The sequence below is a fragment of the Lissotriton helveticus genome, chromosome 7 (genome assembly GCF_964261635.1).
Source record: "Lissotriton helveticus chromosome 7, aLisHel1.1, whole genome shotgun sequence".
Classification (NCBI taxonomy): Eukaryota; Metazoa; Chordata; class Amphibia; order Caudata; family Salamandridae; genus Lissotriton; species Lissotriton helveticus.
In genome coordinates, this window is record NC_136068.1 from 197,874,851 (window position 1) to 197,895,620 (window position 20,770).

Here is a 20,770-nt window from a genome sequence, read left to right on the forward strand (position 1 = left end):
CGCTCTGCTAAGGGAATTCCTTTCAGGGACATACCAGGTTTCTGTCCTTCCACATCCTCACTGTCCATGTTTGTCCAACAGACGTCCTGCCCAAAGTCAGTCTGACTGTCAAGTTTCCGCTGGCACTGTCCCTTCAATATCTATCAGCGGAAAATTAACACTGAGGGCTTGACACTCTTACAACCATTGGTGTAAGTATCTCAGTTGTAGGTTCTGAGATACTTTTTACATGTTTCAGATGACCAGGCAAAGCTGGTGGTCCTCAACAGAAATAAAAAGATCTCCACACCTTGAGAGATAACTCCACTGTGTCAGGGTCATTCGTTTTGTGCTTTTCAAAAACAAAACTCACATTTTGTAGAATTTGTTATTGTAAAACAAAGAGATTGCAGAGTGTCCATAGCCATATGAAACATGGTGGCTGCTCAGTAAACTTTCATTACCTTCAGAGGAGCCGTCATGGGTGCAGCTCCTATGAAGGCATGGAGATCTTTACCACATAGGCAGAGATCTATGAATATGACAGTTCCCAATCCTCAAAGTGGTGGAGGTTGTGATGTCTCCCCAAGATGGATGGCATGCCAACCTCAACAACTATAAATGATACCTGAAGTCCAGAATGTTGGCCGGACTCAGAGTTGCTCACAAGGCTCAAAAATGGATCTATTAAGTATCTGAGCAGAGAAGATGTAATCTAATTTTCTAAATAAATATTAAAAATTCCTAAAATGACAGGATGTGAGTAGAAAGTGCCCTAAATGGTCACTGTCACATCAATTTACATTGAAAAGACATATTGAAGTAGTAGTAATAGAAGTAGTGTCTCTGATGTAGAGGGAGGTCAAGATCATGGACCTTAATGGAGAAAAATAACACCCCAAGACTGAGAAACAGGGCCTGGAATTATGAAGGTGATGGCTTCTTTGTGGTTCACCAATATCACTACATTTACGATGCCCTTATTAAGTATCCCTCTTGGACATGGACATCTTACATAAATGTTGGAACCCATTGACTGCCTCAATCCTACCACCTCCAAGAACATTTATCTTTCGAAGAAAAAGAAAGTCCATGGAAACCGTGGTGTAAAAGCCAACAATGATTGAAACCTTACAAAAGCAGTGGATCGCACTTGATCCAATGCCTGAGACTCCTGAAAAGTAGCATCATTGGGATCATTGACTATATATGTAGGGCGAAAGGAATATGTTGGACTAACTATGGGCTGCAAATTCAGCGTTGATCAAAGGTCAGATTATATAGACAACTTTGGCTGTGGTGCAATTTTCCGGCAACATTTCTGGATTACGTAGTCTGCACTGGTGGATTTTTGCACCAATATTGATATCACCTGATGTGTACAAATTACATTTTGCAGCAGTAGATTACTCTAAATGTTGGTGTAAATTATGCTAAATGTTGCACTGCCACAAGAGTGATCTTGGCAATCACTCCTCTGGTATCCATTGAATACCTCCAAAGCTGATTCAGGAACATCATCTTCACAGGGTGAAACACAGTGTACTTTTGTCCTCTATGCAATACTTGAAGTGGAGAGGGGTGCACAAGAATGATTTAAACATCAGTTGGTGCAAAAGAGAACATCTCCATCATCCTCTTCTGATGGAGACATGTGCTCTTTGTGATTATTTTCACCACATGTTTGTTTTGAAATATTGTTTCAACACTGCTACTTTTGGAGGATCCTTAACTTGTAAAATAACAACAGACCTATTAAAAACAATTCTGTAATATTGTATTTCTATTCTTTCTCTACAAACAACACATGTACTGTAAATCACGAGACAGCCGTAATACATGCTGGTTCAAAAGAAAAACATTGTCCTTCTTGGTTACAAATCATAAATGCTGAACAGTGCCTAAAGTGGACCTTGGGTGTCCACAAGTACTCAGAATAAAAAAAATTAGATAGTCTCTTTCACATGTAAATCAACCTCTTCTAGAAAGCACATGGTACTCAAAGCTGCTTTACATGTAAAATTGCATATTTGTAGATACACATATCAACATAACAAAGAAGGATCATATGGACACACATCTCTCAATTTAAATATACAGTTGCATTATATCCTCCTAAAGAAGGCCTATAATTGGCATGCAGTGTGGGTATCACTAATTGATGATACTATGAAATTGTGCAAAAAGTAAGTAAGTGGTCTTGATCTTCAGTTAAGCAACTACCAAAAACTGTAATATTCATATATTGATTCCAATTTATTGAAATTTCAATGGATTGAAGGAGTAATGATACAAATGTTCCACTTATAAAAGAAAGCCAGTAGTACCTATTGCTAGTTAAAAGAATATTATCAATGTATGTCTTTCAGTGGTGTCCAGCCAGCAGGATGCTCTGGATTTCCCAGACCGCTTTTAGTGAATTTTAATATGTGCAATTTATGCAGAACAAATAAGCAACAAAAGCCAGGAAAAGAGTAGTTAAAAAACGCATTTGGTTTGTGACTTAACCACTCTGGGAAATGGTATTTTAATGAGAGCAAGCCCTTAGCTTTTGATTATTTTGCTACTTGAAATGAGTTCTTGTTATCAATCTAATTTTTTCACATGGTCCACCCTAGATGCTAGTTTTCAAGGGAAAGGATGGCCCTCTTTGTGATACCACTAGGTCTAAGGGCTTACATTCCTCCACTAACCCTAGGATTGTTGAAAACAAAGTCACAATTTGAACATACACCATTATCTTCATTTCTGTACTTATTTAAGGTTACACTACCTGTCGTCTTTGATTTCTCATCAGAGATTATAACGGGAACACTTCGAGATGTGGGTATGGCTGGGAAGTGTCCTGAAACAAAAGTGTATTGCATAAATATCGTTTTTCTCACAAAAAACAGCAGCCTGGTGTGTGGTGTAGGAAACAAAAAAAAACATTGACTAGAACTAAGTCGGCCCAACCCAGTGTGATTAGCAAACCATTCCTTACTGAAATACACTGACCTGCTTCTTATGTGATAATTCTGAGGTGAATTAATGAGGCACATTATATAACGATTTCAACTGTTTTAAATGACGGAGCAAAATGTTGTTTGCATGTTATATAATAGAAGTGTAACAAAGCAGTGTTGGCGCCAGAGCAAACAATGATTGGCATATTAGTCTCTCTTTGTCATGCGTGTCTACTGCAGGTTTGTTAAATTGTGCCAGTATTGGCAAAGACAACAGTGGTAGCCAGCCATCTTGGAATGGTATATTCTATAGTTCCAAGATAGTCATCATGTTATATGTAGTTTCACTTCCAATGTCATTGAAGTCTATACAATAATGTTCAGTCATCTTAGAACATTATTTGCTCAGTAGTATAATAATGTCACTCAATTGTGGCCTGGCACCAACACATGGGCTCAGACTATGCACTCATGTGCTTGTTAGTTGTACACACTAATGACTTGAATTATGAGTGCAAATTTCACTTTTTAAATTGACTGTAAGCTTGCAATCACAAACAGATGTACTCATGCTTTACATGACCCAGTATGTTTTAGTATTGTGTATGAGTAACTCTTCATCCAGGGAAGGGAGTGAGCATTTCGTGGTGGGCATTCCTAGGGAAGTGTGCTTCCCCTCAAACTCACACATTTCGCAACTATATCCCTTGTCCAAAATGCCAAGGGTAGCAAAGGTGTGTTCCTGCACACTATGAACTCCAATGACATCACAGGGTTGACCCCCTGCCATGCACTAAGTCCTTCAACAGCCACTTATAGAAAGCAAATGGATCTGTGAGACACATTTTCTTTGTATTCATGACATCCACCACTTGACTTCTGAGGGAAAAGATATCAGGGAGAGTGACAAGTATGTTAAGTTCAGACGCCAGAGTTTGGAAACTGTTACCGCTGGCTGCTCCTAATTGAAGTCCATGGAGTTTGTCGCTATTCCCAAACAGTTCTACCACCTATTACTACACTGGAAATTGTCAAAGATTTACTCCTGTCAGATTCCACTTGGATTCAAAACCTTGGCACTAGCTTCAAATGAGAACTTAGGAAAAGGCAAACTGTTTAATACGCCGCTGTATTATTTAATGGTAATTTAGGAACAACACCATCCATATCAATGATGATAACTGTCATCCAAGCAACTGGTGCCATCGATAATAGCTACAATACCACAATTGAAGAAGCGAGGGATAGATATGGAGCTATTATTTTTATTATTAGTACTGAAGTAGCATAAAAATGTCCCTCACTGACGGACACAATGATACACTCATTCAGTTAGACCGGTTAATGGCTTTTGACACAGCCCCCATTATATTCTTCTACAATCCCTGTTTAAGTGTGGAATCAGGGCAATGATCTTAGAGGGGTTGACCTCTTACCTAAAGGAGTGAGAAAAATCAGTTTGGACAAAACTACCCTTCTTCAAGGCCAAACCACTCAAATGCGGGGTACCACAAAGCTCCTCACTAAGCCCAACATTTTTTAATGTTTTATTGTCTCCACTTGCCACCCTGGTAGAGTCTATCAGCATCACTATAGTTTCATATGTCGACAACACTCAGTTGTTTTTTCCTGTGAGGGCAACTCAGACACAAACAAGGAATTGTTTTCTAACTGCATGAGATCAGTCTTAAGCTGGCTCAAGGAAAGTCAATTACAATGCAACTCAGAAAAACCTGAAATCCTATTGTTAGGGTTAAACACCAATCCGGGCTGGTCCAGTGCTTGGTCCAAGGAAGGACCTCCCCCCCCCCCCCGCCCCAAAGCAATTCAGGCAGCGAGAAATCTGGGAGTGATCTTTGAGAATGACTTATCCTACAAGACCCAGAACCAGTCAGTTGCCAGAAACTGTATATGGATCCTAAGGGCACTGAGAAAATTCATACCCCTTCTTCCGTGCAAGGCCCAAAAAACGGTACTTTAAGCCATGATTCTCTCAGGCTAGACTACGTGAACTTCTTGTATCTGGGACTACCTGCATACCTAATCCACCGTCTTTAGGTAGTCCAAAACACGGCAGTGCACCTTGTTTTCAACCTCAAAAAAGATACCCCAACCACACCTTTCCTCACCAAATTGCACTGGCTCCCAGTCTGCCAAAGCATCACCTTTCAAGCACTTACTCTAGGACACCGAGCCATGCACAACGCTGGCCTCATTGTCTGAATAAAAGAATCTAAGAGCACCAACCAAGCAGAAATCTACAGTCCAGTAAGGCTCACCTCATATCACCCGCCTAAAAAAAACACAAAACGTGGTGGGACATCTTTTCTAGTACAGACAGCTAAAATATGGAACCGCTTGTGAATTCAGCTTAGAAGCATAGAAACTGAATCTGCCTTCCACAGATCCCTAAAAACCTATCTTTTCAGCCAATAATGACCTCGTTCCTCCTCCCTACATTACTCTTGTGGCAGCCCCAGGACCCTTAATTTGAGTAGCGGTTCGTGCTATGCAAATAACGTCATTCATTCATTGTGGATACAACAAAAGGCATAAGGAACAAAGGTCACCTTGGAAATCTGGGCCACACATTATAGTTAACCACAGGTTATTGAGCACTTAGGGCCTCATTTATAAGAGGCTTGCATCGCATTTGCACCATGCAACATGCTACATGCATGACGCAAACCTTGATGTTAAATTGTTGAAGCTAAGCAAAGACACTTTGCGTGGTTTCATACATCTGGAGTAACATATGGCAGTGCAAATCACTGCGTTGCGTTACTCTGTCCTTGGAAGGTATTCCATCAGTGTTGGGAGGATGTTCCCACACAACTCCCATTGATTATGATGCATTCCCAAATTTACAAGAACTTGTAAACTTGGGAAGGTGCCAAAATCTTATGCCTTCCCAGGGAAATGTGGTCACATTTGGCCCTGGTGAGAACACCACCATTTTATATATATGCTCATATTTAAAGTTGACATCTTTTCTTGAACGTTGACACTTGACACACGTCTGCTTGCATGCCTGTATAGGATAATATTCTCTGACGTGACTTTTGCTTAAATTTACATTTCTTCTAGACATATTATCAGAGTCTTTAACTTTCTGTTGAAAGCGAAGGATCAATGCGCGCAATGTTGTTGTTTGTTATTGTTCATTCGGCGACAGCTCTGTCAGGATGTAATCAATAATGGCAGCCTAATCCTGGCTTTGGGATTGCAGCATGGGTGAAGTTTATTATATAAGCGACATCACTCCTTTGTTTAGTTAGAGGAGCATTTTGCTGACACTGTTGAGGTCACTCCTTGCTGGAATTCTAATGCAACTGAATCCTGTTTTCCTCCTGAGAAGGATGGTGCTCAACTTTATAGCAAGACGGGCTCCCAGATGAAGCATACCCACAGGCTGCTGGAGAGTTAGATCATCCTAAGGGAATCTTGCAGAGTCACTCACCCTAGGCACACTAGAATAGGGAGCCCTAGGTAGGAGCATAACTATAACTATACTCATATTAAAGCATATATTCTACGTAACAGCACAATGGTTGAACTGTTCATTTTCTCTACCATTCTTATGATGCAGAAAACTCTGCTTTGTTTCCTTCTATTGATTATTGCAGCACACATATTTTACGGAAGAATCTTATTACTTCAATAAATATTTGAAATATCAATTAGAGTTTTTCTTCTGCTATCTAATGAAAGGGCTTTAGATCTGTTTCCACAATTTCCCTGGGGAGTTAGGGTTGTCATGTTCTGAACTTGTACATACCCCTATTACCTTGCTAAGGAAGCGGCATCGAGGGTGCACTGTGAGCTAGCTATGACTTGGGCCGACAGATCCTGATGTTGTGCGTAGACTCAGTCTCGCAAAGTTTTGATGTTTATGTTGTTGAGTTCCTACAACACCCCCAATGGATTTTGATGCATTGTCAGATTTACAAGAACTTTCAAACCTGGGAATGCGCCAAAATCATACGCCTTCCCAACTGAGACGTAATGAGGAGAAATATCTTCATTTCTGCCCTTTCATTCCTCTTTCTATGTGTGCTGCCTTCTGCAGCACACATAAAAAGAGAAATATACCTCCCAGGATTATTTTATACAGGAAGGTGCGCCTTCCTGCACAAAAAGAATCCTGCATACAACACAGGCATCCTTGCACCATGGTGCAAGGGTGCCTGCTTTGGCGCTAGGCTGCCAAAAGGGTGCCAGTGCAGGGGAAAGGGCAGGAATGTGCTGTATTGCCTTAAATACAGCGCATTATTGCTCTTTCCCTGTCACGCAGTGCAGCGCAGCAAGGTGACTTGCTGTGCTGCACTTTGTGACTTTTTCGTAAATTAGCCCCTTAATATACTTAATAAATTGCCAAAATGAATGATAGTTTGTTCATATCTATTGATTAACATGTGTGCCAAATATATTTGTGTACAACCAATGCTGCTGGAGAGTCACCTTTGAGTGTTACTGAAAATAAAATAGAAAACTGTGCAAGAAGACAAGCATTGGCAAAGCCAATAGGTCTCTCCTATGCTAGAGCTATTAGCTATGCCAATATGTTTTTAGCCATGTTGCACACCAGCGTGGCTGCTGTTCGGCATGTCTAACAGTAAGTGGGGTAAAGGAGAGAGGCATGGAGTGGAGTGTCATAAAGTGAAGTAGGGTGGAGTGTTGTGGAGTAGCGTAGAGTTGTGTATGGTATAGTTGAGTCACGTGGAGTAGAGGGAAGTGTAATGTTGTGGAGTGTCATGGAGGAAGTAGAGTGTTGTAGAGTGGAAGGGCATAGAGTGGAATAGAGTTGAGGGGAGTAGAGTGTCATAGTATGGAGTGGAGAAGAGTGGAGTGGCATGTAGTGGAGTAAAGTTTTGTAAAGTCATGTTTCAGAGTTTACTGGTTTAGAGTGAAGTAGTGAAGTAGAGTGAGCAGTGTGTCATGAAATAGAGTGGAGTAAAGTGGTGTATAGGGAGTTGTATACAGTGTCATAGAGTGGAGTAGTGTTTTAGAGAGGTATAAAGTAGAGTAAAGTGATGTAGAGCATTGTAGAGTGAAGTGGCATAGAGTGTCACAGAGTGGAGTTGAGGGAGTAGGGCATCAGATAGCAGTATCGTAGAGTGAGCAGAGTAAGTGGAGTGGCTTAGACTGAAGTGGCATAGCCACAGTTGTGCAGAGTAGATTGGCAAAGAGTGCAGTGATGTAGAGTGCAGTGGCATAGAGAAAAGTCATGCAGGGTAGAGTGCAGTCGTGTTGAATAGTTTATTTTGGAGTAGAGTGCAGTGTTGCAGGGTAGAGTGCAGAGGTGTACAGTGCAGTGGATCAGAGTGCAGTGGTGCAGAGGATCATGGACTAGAGGGTAATGATGCAGGGTAGAGCTGTGCAGAGTAGAGTGGCGCCGAGTAGAGTGGTGCAGAGCAGAGTGGCATAGAGTTCAGTGGTGCAGAATAGACCAGAGTGGCGTAAAGTATAGTGACATAGAGCGCAATGGTGTAGCCTGGTGTAGTGTGTTGTGGCTTAGCTTGCAGTGGTGCTGAGTAGAGTGGCATTGAGTTTAGATCGGGGAAAGTGCAGTCTTGCAGAATAGAGTGATGCAGAGTGCAGTGGTGCAGAGTGCAGTGGTGCAGAGAGCAGTGACACAAAGTGCAGTGATGCAGGGAGAAGTGGTGCAGAGTACAATAGTGTGGCATAGTGTGCAGTGGCATAGAGTGTAGCAGAGTAGAGTATAGTAGTGTAGAGTGTAATGGTGAAGAGTAGTTGCATAGTGTGCATTGGTTTTGAGTAAAGTGGTGTTGAGTGCATTGGCATAAAATGCAATGGTTTAGAGTAGAGTGGCGTAGAGCGAGTGTTGTAGAGTAGAGAGGAGTAGATTAGAATGGTGCATTGTGGCATAAAGTACAATGGCATATAGTGCAGTGGCATAGAGTAGATTAGTTCAGAGTAGAGTTAAGTTGCGTACTGTGGAGTTGTGCAGGGTAGAGTGTAGCAGTGAAGGGTAGAGAACAGAGGCATAGAGTAGTTGTGTAGAGCACCGTGGCATAGAGTAGAGTAGTACAGAGTGCAGTGGCATAGAGTACAGGTTTGCAGAGTGGAGTGGCACATAGTGGTGTGGAGTGGATGTGGCGCAGGGTAGAGAGTAGTGGCATAGAGCAGTGACATAGAGTAGAGTGGCAGAGAGTGGAGTGGCATTGAGTGGAGTGGTACTGAGTACAGTGGAGTGGCATAGACTTGAGTGGTGTAAAGAGCAGTGGTGCATAGTAGAGTGGGCTAGAGCGCGCTGATGTAGAGTAGAGTGGTGCAGAGTAGAGTAGAGAGGCATAGAGTGAAGTGGCATAGAATGCAATGTCTTCGAGTGTAGAGGTGCACAGTAGATAAGAGTGCTGTCGAGTGTAGGGGTATAGACTGCATTGGTGTAAAGTGCAGTAGAGTGGCATAGACTAGAGTGGTGCAGAGTAGAGTGCAGTGGCATAGAGTGCAGTGGTGTAGAGTAGAGTGGTTTAGAGCACATTGATGTAGAGTGCAATGGCATGGAGTAGTGCAGAGTGAAGTGATGTAGAGGTCAAAGGTGTAGAGTAGAGTGGCGTAGAGTGCAGTTGCATAGAGTGCATTGGCATTGAGTGCAGTGGCATAGAGTGCTGTGGTATAGAGTGTATTGGTTTTGAGTAAAGTGGTGTAGAGTGCATTGGTGTTCAGTGCAGAGGCGTAGAGTGCAGTGACATAGAATAGAGTGATGTGGAGTGGAGATGGGTAGAATGCAGTATTGTATTGTATTGTAATTGCATTTATATAGCGCTTACTACCCCTGACGAGGCGTCGAATCGTTTTTTCGGCGGGTAGCACACTACTCCGTTACCCATAGAGGATTAGTGTTGAATTAGTATAGTGAAACATGCAAGTACATTTTAAGTGGTGGATAGGTTAGTCAGTTATTTGGATTTGCAATGATAGCAGAACGATAGAGGAGGAAAAAAAGGTTTGTATTTATATAGCACTTGTTACCCCTGATGGGGTGTTGAAACATGCTATTCATGAAGCCCATAAAGGATTAGTGGTGAATTAATATGGTGAAATATGAAAGTAATTTCAGTGGTGGATATTAGTCAGTTATTTTGAGTGAGAAAGATAGTGGAGAGATAAAAGGGGAAGAAAGGTTTGCATTCATATAGCACTTGTTACCCCTGATAGATGTTGAAGCGCTTTTCTGGCGAGTAGCACGCCACTCCAGAACTCATAAACGATTAGTGTTGAAAATTACTATAGTAAAATATAAAGTAATTTGAGTAGTAGATATGTTATTCAGTTATTTGGGTAGAGAAGGGTAGGTGGCGGAATAGTGAAGGGAAAGAGGTTTGTATTTATATAGCGCTTGCTACCCCTGATGGGGTTTTAAAGCGCAAGTAGCATGCTACTTTGGAACCCATCAGGATTAGTGTTGAATTAGTATGATGAAACATGAAAGTAATTTTAGTAGTGGATATGTTAGTCAGTTATTTGGATTGAGAAGGGTTGGTGGAGGGGTAGAAAAGAGGGAAGAGTTTAGAAAGGTTTGTTTTGTGGGATCAGTATACTAAAAATGGTGTACACTGATGCAAGGAGGGGTAGAGTAGGAGAGAGTCTAGAAAGGGTTATTTTGGGGATCATAGCAGTGGTATGGGGTTTCGGGTTAAATGAGAGAGTGGATGTAGAGGATATATTGAGCAAAGTATGGGCTGAGAAATAGGGAAGTGCATTGGAAATGCTAAATTAGAAGAAAGTGATAAATATATAGATCCATAAGTACATTGAAAGTATATAGATGCATAATGGAGGTATGTATATTGGGCAGCATTCCTGGCCCTGACCAGTCTCGAACAGGGTTTAACAGGCACTCACCCTTGTCTTCTCTATCCTTCACAGGCTCAAAAAGTCACTCACCCTTGTCTGCTCCGCCCTTAACAGGCTCAAACAGGCAACTGCCCTTCTCCTCTCCGCCCTTAGCCTCGACGCCCGGGCTGAGAAGCCCTAAGCCCGGCTTTTTATAGCCCTAGTAATCAGGCGGCCCCGTCAGCCAACGGGAACCATAGCCCTAATTCTATCCAATCAAAACACTAGCCCTAAAAATCTACAACCAATAGGAGACAAGGACCTTACAGCCAATCTTAGCCCTGGCCCAAGCAGCCAAACAGTTCAAAAACCCTAATATCTACGTACAATAGAGGCCCTAGCCCAACCAGTAGTCACACCCCAAGTCCAAGCAACCAATGGCACAGGAAGCTCTTGTCCCTACTTCCAATAGAAAGCTTAACCCTACTCCTAGTCCCACAACCAATCCAGCAACCAATCAAACCAGAAGCCCTAATCGCTACTTCCAATTAAAAGTCGAACCCTAGCCCTAGTCCCACCCTAGTCCCAACAAACAATAACACAGGAAACCCTAATCCCTACTTCCAATAGAAATCCTAATGCTAGCCCTAGTCCTAACCCTACAGTGATTGAATCACAGACCCAGAAACCAATCAGAACACTCAAATACCCAAAAAATGAGGACACTAACCCTAATCCAATAGAAACATCAGATGCAACCACCAATCAGTGTACACATGTACCAAACAATAACAGACCATATAAGGTCCCAGCGACCTCAGACAAGGTTTGCTGGCCAGGGAGTTGGAAGCTTCTTTTCCTGTTCAGAATCTCCAAGACAGACAGGCTCAATCCACATTTTGGACGTCTGCAGGTAAAGGCCTCACTAACTAAGAAATCCAACAATACTGTTTGAAAAAACCGTTACTCCCTCTCCTGGCCAAAAGACGAAGTGCCAAGTCCCTAGTAACCACAGTTTGAACAGTGACGTGGAGTGGAGTAGAGTGGAATGGCAGAGAGTGGTAGAGAGTGGCACAGAGAGCAGCCAGCCATCTTGGAATGGTATATTCTATAGTTCCAAGATAGTCATCATGTTATATGTAGTTTCACTTCCAATGTCATTGAAGTCTATATAATAATGTTCTGTCATCTTGGAACATTATTTGCTCAGTAGTATAATAATCTCACTCAATTTTGGCCTGGCACAAACACATGGGCTCAGACTATGCACTCATGTGCTTGTTAGTTGTACACACTAATGACTTGAATTATGAGTGCACATTTCACTTTTTAAATTGACTGTAAGCTTGCAATCATAAACAGATGTACTCATGCTTTACATGACCCAGTATGTTTTAGTATTGTGTATGAGTAACTCTTCATCCAGGGAAGGGAGTGAGCATTTCGTGGTGGGCATTCCTAGGGAAGTGTGCTTCCCCTCAAACTCACACATTTCGCAACTATATCCCTTGTCCAAAATGCCAAGGGTAGCAAAGGTGTGTTCCTGCACACTATGAACTCCAATGACATCACAGGGTTGACCCCCTGCCATGCACTAAGTCCTTCAACAGCCACTTATAGAAAGCAAATGGATCTGTGAGACACATTTTCTTTGTATTCATGACATCCACCACTTGACTTCTGAGGGAAAAGATATCAGGGAGAGTGACAAGTATGTTAAGTTCAGACGCCAGAGTTTGGAAACTGTTACCGCTGGCTGCTCCTAATTGAAGTCCATGGAGTTTGTCGCTATTCCCAAACAGTTCTACCACCCATTACTACACTGGAAATTGTCAAAGATTTACTCCTGTCAGATTCCACTTGGATTCAAAACCTTGGCCCTAGCTTCAAATGAGAACTTAGGAAAAGGCAAACTGTTTAATACGCCGCTGTATTATTTAATGGTAATTTAGGAACAACACCATCCATATCAATGATGATAACTGTCATCCAAGCAACTGGTGCCATCGATAATAGCTACAATACCACAATTGAAGAAGCGAGGGATAGATATGGAGCTATTATTTTTATTATTAGTACTGAAGTAGCATAAAAATGTCCCTCACTGACGGACACAATGATACACTCATTCAGTTAGACCGGTTAATGGCTTTTGACACAGCCCCCATTATATTCTTCTACAATCCCTGTTTAAGTGTGGAATCAGGGCAATGATCTTAGAGGGGTTGACCTCTTACCTAAAGGAGTGAGAAAAATCAGTTTGGACAAAACTACCCTTCTTCAAGGCCAAACCACTCAAATGCGGGGTACCACAAAGCTCCTCACTAAGTCCAACATTTTTTAATGTTTTATTGTCTCCACTTGCCACCCTGGTAGAGTCTATCAGCATCACTATAGTTTCATATGTCGACAACACTCAGTTGTTTTTTCCTGTGAGGGCAACTCAGACACAAACAAGGAATTGTTTTCTAACTGCATGAGATCAGTCTTAAGCTGGCTCAAGGAAAGTCAATTACAATGCAACTCAGAAAAACCTGAAATCCTATTGTTAGGGTTAAACACCAATCCGGGCTGGTCCAGTGCTTGGTCCAAGGAAGGACCTCCCCCCCCCCCCCCCCGCCCCAAAGCAATTCAGGCAGCGAGAAATCTGGGAGTGATCTTTGAGAATGACTTATCCTACAAGACCCAGAACCAGTCAGTTGCCAGAAAATGTATATGGATCCTAAGGGCACTGAGAAAATTCATACCCCTACTTCCGTGCAATGCCCACAAAACGGTAGTTTAAGCCATGATTCTCTCAGGCTAGACTACGTGAACTTCTTGTATCTGGGACTACCTGCATACCTAATCGACCGTCTTTGGGTAGTCCAAAACACGGCAGTGCACCTTGTTTTCAACCTCAAAAAAGATACCCCAACCACACCTTTCCTCACCAAATTGCACTTGCTCCCAGTCTGCCAAAGCATCACCTTTAAAGCACTTACTTTAGGACACCGAGCCATGCACAACGCTGGCCTCATTGTCTGAATAAAAGAATCTAAGAGTACCAACCAAGCAGAAATCTACAGTCCAGTAAGGCTCACCTCATATCACCCCGCTTAAAAAAAACATAAAATCTGGTGGGACATCTTTTCTAGTACAGACAGCTAAAATATGGAACCGCTTGTGAATTCAGCTTAGAAGCATAGAAACTGAATCTGCCTTCCACAGATCCCTAAAACCTATCTTTTCAGCCAATAATGACCTCGTTCCTCCTCCCTACGTTACTCTTCTGGCAGCCCCAGGACCCTTAATTTGAGTAGCTGTTCACGCTATGCAAATAACGTAATTCATTCATTGTGGATACAACAAAAGGCATAAGGAACAAAGGTCACCTTGGAAATCTGGACCACACATTATAGTTAACCACAGGTTATTGAGCACTTAGGGTCTCATTTATAAGAGGCTTGCATCGCATTTGCACCATGCAACATGCTACATGCATGACGCAAACCTTGATGTTAAATTGTTGAAGCTAAGCAAAGACACTTTGCGTGGTTTCATACATCTGGAGTAACATATGGCAGTGCAAATCACTGCGTTGCGTTACTCTGTCCTTGGAAGGTATTCCATCAGCGTTGCGAGGATATTCCCACACAACTCCCATTGATTATGATGCATTCCCAGATTTACAAGAACTTGTAAACCTGGGAAGGTGCCAAAATCTTATGCCTTCCCAGGGAAATGTGTTCACATTTGGCCCTGGCGAGAACACCACCATTTTATATATATGCTCATATTTAAAGTTGACATCTTTTCTTGAACGTTGACACTTGACACAAGTTTGCTTGCATGCCTGTATAGGATAATATTCTCTGACGTGACTTTTGCTTAAATTTAAATTTTTCTAGACATATTATCAGAGCCTTTAACTTTCTGTAAAAAGTGAAGTTCAATGCGCATAATGTTGTTGTTTGTTATTGTTCATTCGGCGACAGCTCTGTCAGGATGTAACCAATAATGGCAGGCTAACCCTGGCTTTGGGATTGCAGCATGGGTGACGTTTATTATATAAGCGACATCACTCCTTTGTTTAGTTAGAGGAGCATTTTGCTGACACTGTTGAGGTCACTCCTTGCTGGAATTCTAATGCAACTGAATCCTGTTTTCCTCCTGAGAAGGATGGTGCTCAACTTTATAGCAAGACGGGCTCCCAGATGAAACATACCCACAGGCTGCTGGAGAGTTAGATCATCCTAAGGGAATCTTGCAGAGTCACCCACCCTAGGCACACTAGAATAGGGAGCCCTAGGTAGGAGCATAACTATAACCATACTCATATTAAAGCATATATTCTACGTAACAGCACAATGGTTGAACTGTTCATTTTCTCTACCATTCTTATGATGCAGATCACTCTGCTTTGTTTCCTTCTATTGATTATTGCAGCACTCATATTTTACGGAAGAATCTTATCACTTCAATAAATATTTGAAATATCAATTTGAGTTTTTCTTCTGCTATCTAATGAAAGGGCTTTAGATCTGTTTCCACAATTTCCCTGGGGAGTTAGGTTGTCATTTTCTGAACTTGTACATACCCCCTATTACCTTGCTAGGGTAGTGGCACCGAGGGTGCACTGTGAGCTAGCTATGACTTGGGCCGACAGGTCCTGATGTTGTGCGTAGACTCAGTCTCGCAAAGTTTTGACGTTTATCTTGTTGAGTTCCTACAACACCCCCAATTGATTTTGATGCATTGCCAGATTTACAAGAACTTTCAAACCTGGGAATGCGCCAAAATCGTACGCCTTCCCAGCTGAGACGTAATGAGGAGAAATGTCTTAATTTCTGCCCTTTTATTCCTCTTGCTATGTGTGCTGCCTTCTGCAGCACACATAAAAAGAGAAATATACCTCCCAGGATTATTTTATGAAGGAAGGTGAGCCTTCCTGCACAAAAAGAATACTGCACACACGTTCAGACTCCTCACCCACGCACACAAGGCTTTCCACGACATGGGCCCGAGATACCTCAACAGCTGCCTCACGTTCTACACACCCACCTGCCAGCTCCGTTCCGCCAGCCTCGGCCTTGCCGCCGTCCCACGAATTAGCAAATCCACCGCCGGAGGAAGATCCTTCTCCTACCTGGCGGCCAAGACATGGAACTCCCTCCCCTGCCAACTTCGGAGGGCCCAAGACTATCTCTCCTTCAGGAAACAGCTCAAGACCAGGCTGTTCGAGCAGTAGCGAACCCCCCCAGCGTCTTGAGACCCTAGCGGGTGAGTGGCACGCTTTACAAATTTGCTTGATTGATTGATTGATTGATTGCATACAACACAGGCATCCTGGCACCATGGTGCAAGGGTGCCTGCTTTGGCGCTAGGCTGCCAAAAGGATGCCAGTGCAGGGGAAAGGGCATGAATGTGCTGTATTGCCTTAAATACAGCACATTATTGCCCTTTCCCTGTCACGCAGTGCAGCAAGGTGACTTGCTGTGCTGCACTTTGTGACTTTTTCGTAAATTAGCCCCTTAATATACTTAATAAATTGCCAAAATGAATGATAGTTTGTTCATATCTATTGATTAACATGTGTGCCAATTTATTTGTGTACAACCAATGCTGCTGGAGAGTCACCTTTGAGTGTTACTGAAAATAAAATAGAAAACTGTGCAAGAAGACAAGCATTGGCAAAGCCAATAGGTCTCCCCTATGCAAGAGCTATTAGCTATGCCAATATGTTTTAGCCATGTTGTACACCAGCGTGGCTGCTGTTCAGCATGTCTAACAGTAAGTGGGGTAAAGGAGAGAGGCATGGAGTGGAGTGTCATAAAGTGAAGTAGGGTGGAGTGTTGTGGAGTAGCGTAGAGTTGTGTATGGTATAGTTGAGTCACGTGGAGCAGAGGGAAGTGTAATGTTGTGGAGTGTCATGGAGGCAGTAGAGTGAAAGGGCATAGAGTGGAATAGAGTTGAGGGGAGTAGAGTGTCATAGTATGGAGTGGAGAAGAGTGGAGTGGCATGTAGTGGAGTAAAGTTTTGTAGAGTCGTGTTTCAGAGTGTACTGGTTTAGAGTGAAGTAGTGAAGTAGATTGAGCAGTGTGTCATGAAATAGAGTTGAGTAAAGTGGTGTGGAGGGAGTTGTATACAGTGTCATAGAGTGGAGTAGTGTTTTAGAGAGGTATAAAGTAGAGTAAAGTGATGTAGAGCATTGTAGAGTGAAGTGGCATAGAGTGTCACAGAGTGGAGTTGAGGGAGTAGGGCATCAGATAGCAGTATCGTAGAGTGAGCAGAGTAAGTGGAGTGACTTAGACTGAAGTGGCATAGCCACAGTTGTGCAGAGTAGATTGGCAAAGAGTGCAGTGATGTAGAGTGCAGTGGCATAGAAAAAAAGTCATGCAGGGTAGAGTGCAGTCGTGTTGAATAGTTTATTTTGGAGTAGAGTGCAGTGTTGCAGGGTAGAGTGCAGAGGTGTACAGTGCAGTGGATCAGAGTGCAGTGGTGCAGAGGATCATGGACTAGAGGGTAATGATGCAGGGTAGAGCTGTGCAGAGTAGAGTGGCGCCGAGTAGAGTGGTGCAGAGCAGAGTGGCATAGAGTTCAGTGGTGCAGAATAGACCAGAGTGGCGTAAAGTATAGTGACATAGAGCGCAATGGTGTAGCCTGGTGTAGTGTGTTGTGGCTTAGCTTGCAGTGGTGCTGAGTAGAGTGGCATTGAGTTTAGATCGGGGAAAGTGCAGTCTTGCAGAATAGAGTGATGCAGAGTGCAGTGGTGCAGAGTGCAGTGGTGCAGAGAGCAGTGACACAAAGTGCAGTGATGCAGGGAGAAGTGGTGCAGAGTACAATAGTGTGGCATAGTGTGCAGTGGCATAGAGTGTAGCAGAGTAGAGTATAGTAGTGTAGAGTGTAATGGTGAAGAGTAGTTGCATAGTGTGCATTGGTTTTGAGTAAAGTGGTGTTGAGTGCATTGGCATAAAATGCAATGGTTTAGAGTAGAGTGGCGTAGAGCGAGTGTTGTAGAGTAGAGAGGAGTAGATTAGAATGGTGCATTGTGGCATAAAGTACAATGGCATATAGTGCAGTGGCATAGAGTAGATTAGTTCAGAGTAGAGTTAAGTTGCGTACTGTGGAGTTGTGCAGGGTAGAGTGTAGCAGTGAAGGGTAGAGAACAGAGGCATAGAGTAGTTGTGTAGAGCACCGTGGCATAGAGTAGAGTAGTACAGAGTGCAGTGGCATAGAGTACAGGTTTGCAGAGTGGAGTGGCACATAGTGGTGTGGAGTAGATGTGGCGCAGGGTAGAGAGTAGTGGCATAGAGCAGTGACATAGAGTAGAGTGGCAGAGAGTGGAGTGGCATTGAGTGGAGTGGTACTGAGTACAGTGGAGTGGCATAGACTTGAGTGGTGTAAAGAGCAGTGGTGCATAGTAGAGTGGGCTAGAGCGCGCTGATGTAGAGTAGAGTGGTGCAGAGTAGAGTAGAGAGGCATAGAGTGAAGTGGCATAGAATGCAATGTCTTCGAGTGTAGAGGTGCACAGTAGATAAGAGTGCTGTCGAGTGTAGGGGCATAGACTGCATTGGTGTAAAGTGCAGTAGAGTGGCATAGACTAGAGTGGTGCAGAGTAGAGTGCAGTGGCATAGAGTGCAGTGGTGTAGAGTAGAGTGGTTTAGAGCACATTGATGTAGAGTGCAATGGCATGGAGTAGTGCAGAGTGAAGTGATGTAGAGGTCAAAGGTGTAGAGTAGAGTGGCGTAGAGTGCAGTTGCATAGAGTGCATTGGCATTGAGTGCAGTGGCATAGAGTGCTGTGGTATAGAGTGTATTGGTTTTGAGTAAAGTGGTGTAGAGTGCATTGGTGTTCAGTGCAGAGGCGTAGAGTGCAGTGACATAGAATAGAGTGATGTGGAGTGGAGATGGGTAGAATGCAGTATTGTATTGTATTGTAATTGCATTTATATAGCGCTTACTACCCCTGACGAGGCGTCGAATCGTTTTTTCGGCGGGTAGCACACTACTCCGTTACCCATAGAGGATTAGTGTTGAATTAGTATAGTGAAACATGCAAGTACATTTTAAGTGGTGGATAGGTTAGTCAGTTATTTGGATTTGCAATGATAGCAGAACGATAGAGGAGGAAAAAAAGGTTTGTATTTATATAGCACTTGTTACCCCTGATGGGGTGTTGAAACATGCTATTCATGAAGCCCATAAAGGATTAGTGGTGAATTAATATGGTGAAATATGAAAGTAATTTCAGTGGTGGATATTAGTCAGTTATTTTGAGTGAGAAAGATAGTGGAGAGATAAAAGGGGAAGAAAGGTTTGCATTCATATAGCACTTGTTACCCCTGATAGATGTTGAAGCGCTTTTCTGGCGAGTAGCACGCCACTCCAGAACTCATAAACGATTAGTGTTGAAAATTACTATAGTAAAATATAAAGTAATTTGAGTAGTAGATATGTTATTCAGTTATTTGGGTAGAGAAGGGTAGGTGGCGGAATAGTGAAGGGAAAGAGGTTTGTATTTATATAGCGCTTGCTACCCCTGATGGGGTTTTAAAGCGCAAGTAGCATGCTACTTTGGAACCCATCAGGATTAGTGTTGAATTAGTATGATGAAACATGAAAGTAATTTTAGTAGTGGATATGTTAGTCAGTTATTTGGATTGAGAAGGGTTGGTGGAGGGGTAGAAAAGAGGGAAGAGTTTAGAAAGGTTTGTTTTGTGGGATCAGTATACTAAAAATGGTGTACACTGATGCAAGGAGGGGTAGAGTAGGAGAGAGTCTAGAAAGGGTTATTTTGGGGATCATAGCAGTGGTATGGGGTTTCGGGTTAAATGAGAGAGTGGATGTAGAGGATATATTGAGCAAAGTATGGGCTGAGAAATAGGGAAGTGCATTGGAAATGCTAAATTAGAAGAAAGTGATAAATATATAGATCCATAAGTACATTGAAAGTATATAGATGCATAATGGAGGTATGTATATTGGGCAGCATTCCTGGCCCTGACCAGTCTCGAACAGGGTTTAACAGGCACTCACCCTTGTCTTCTCTATCCTTCACAGGCTCAAAAAGTCACTCACCCTTGTCTGCTCCGCCCTTAACAGGCTCAAACAGGCAACTGCCCTTCTCCTCTCCGCCCTTAGCCTCGACGCCCGGGCTGAGAAGCCCTAAGCCCGGCTTTTTATAGCCCTAGTAATCAGGCGGCCCCGTCAGCCAACGGGAACCATAGCCCTAACTCTATCCAATCAAAACACTAGCCCTAAAAATCTACAACCAATAGGAGACAAGGACCTTACAGCCAATCTTAGCCCTGGCCCAAGCAGCCAAACAGTTCAAAAACCCTAATATCTACGTACAATAGAGGCACTAGCCCAACCAGTAGTCACACCCCAAGTCCAAGCAACCAATGGCACAGGAAGCCCTTGTCCCTACTTCCAATAGAAAGCTTAACCCTACTCCTAGTCCCACAACCAGTCCAGCAACCAATCAAACCAGAAGCCCTAATCGCTACTTCCAATTAAAAGTCGAACCCTAGCCCTAGTCCCACCCTAGTCCCAACAAACAATAACACAGGAAACCCTAATCCCTACTTCCAATAGAAATCCTAATGCTAGCCCTAGTCCTAACCCTACAGTGATTGAATCACAGACCCAGAAACCAATCAGAACACTCAAATACCCAAAAAATGAGGACACTAACCCTAATCCAATAGAAACATCAGATGCAACCACCAATCAGTGTACACATGTACCAAACAATAACAGACCATATAAGGTCCCAGCGACCTCAGACAAGGTTTGCTGGCCAGGGAGTTGGAAGCTTCTTTTCCTGTTCAGAATCTCCAAGACAGACAGGCTCAATCCACATTTTGGACGTCTGCAGGTAAAGGCCTCACTAACTAAGAAATCCAACAATACTGTTTGAAAAAACCGTTACTCCCTCTCCTGGCCAAAAGACGAAGTGCCAAGTCCCTAGTAACCACAGTTTGAACAGTGACGTGGAGTGGAGTAGAGTGGAATGGCACAGAGTGGTAGAAAGTGGCACAGAGAGCAGTGGCATAGAGTAGG

General features: G+C 43.0%; 1 protein-coding gene across 2 annotated transcripts in view; it reads right to left on the minus strand.

Annotated features, from left to right (window-relative positions):
- The window catches only part of HNF4A (hepatocyte nuclear factor 4 alpha), a 519,025-nt gene that overhangs the window by 327,004 nt on the left and 171,251 nt on the right, over positions 1 to 20,770 (minus strand). For both annotated transcript variants that reach the window (XM_078651943.1, XM_078651940.1), the window contains exon 2: positions 2,753 to 2,824. In XM_078651943.1, coding sequence (XP_078508069.1) covers positions 2,753 to 2,824 — 72 coding nt within the window. The remainder of the gene's footprint in view (positions 1 to 2,752; positions 2,825 to 20,770) is intronic.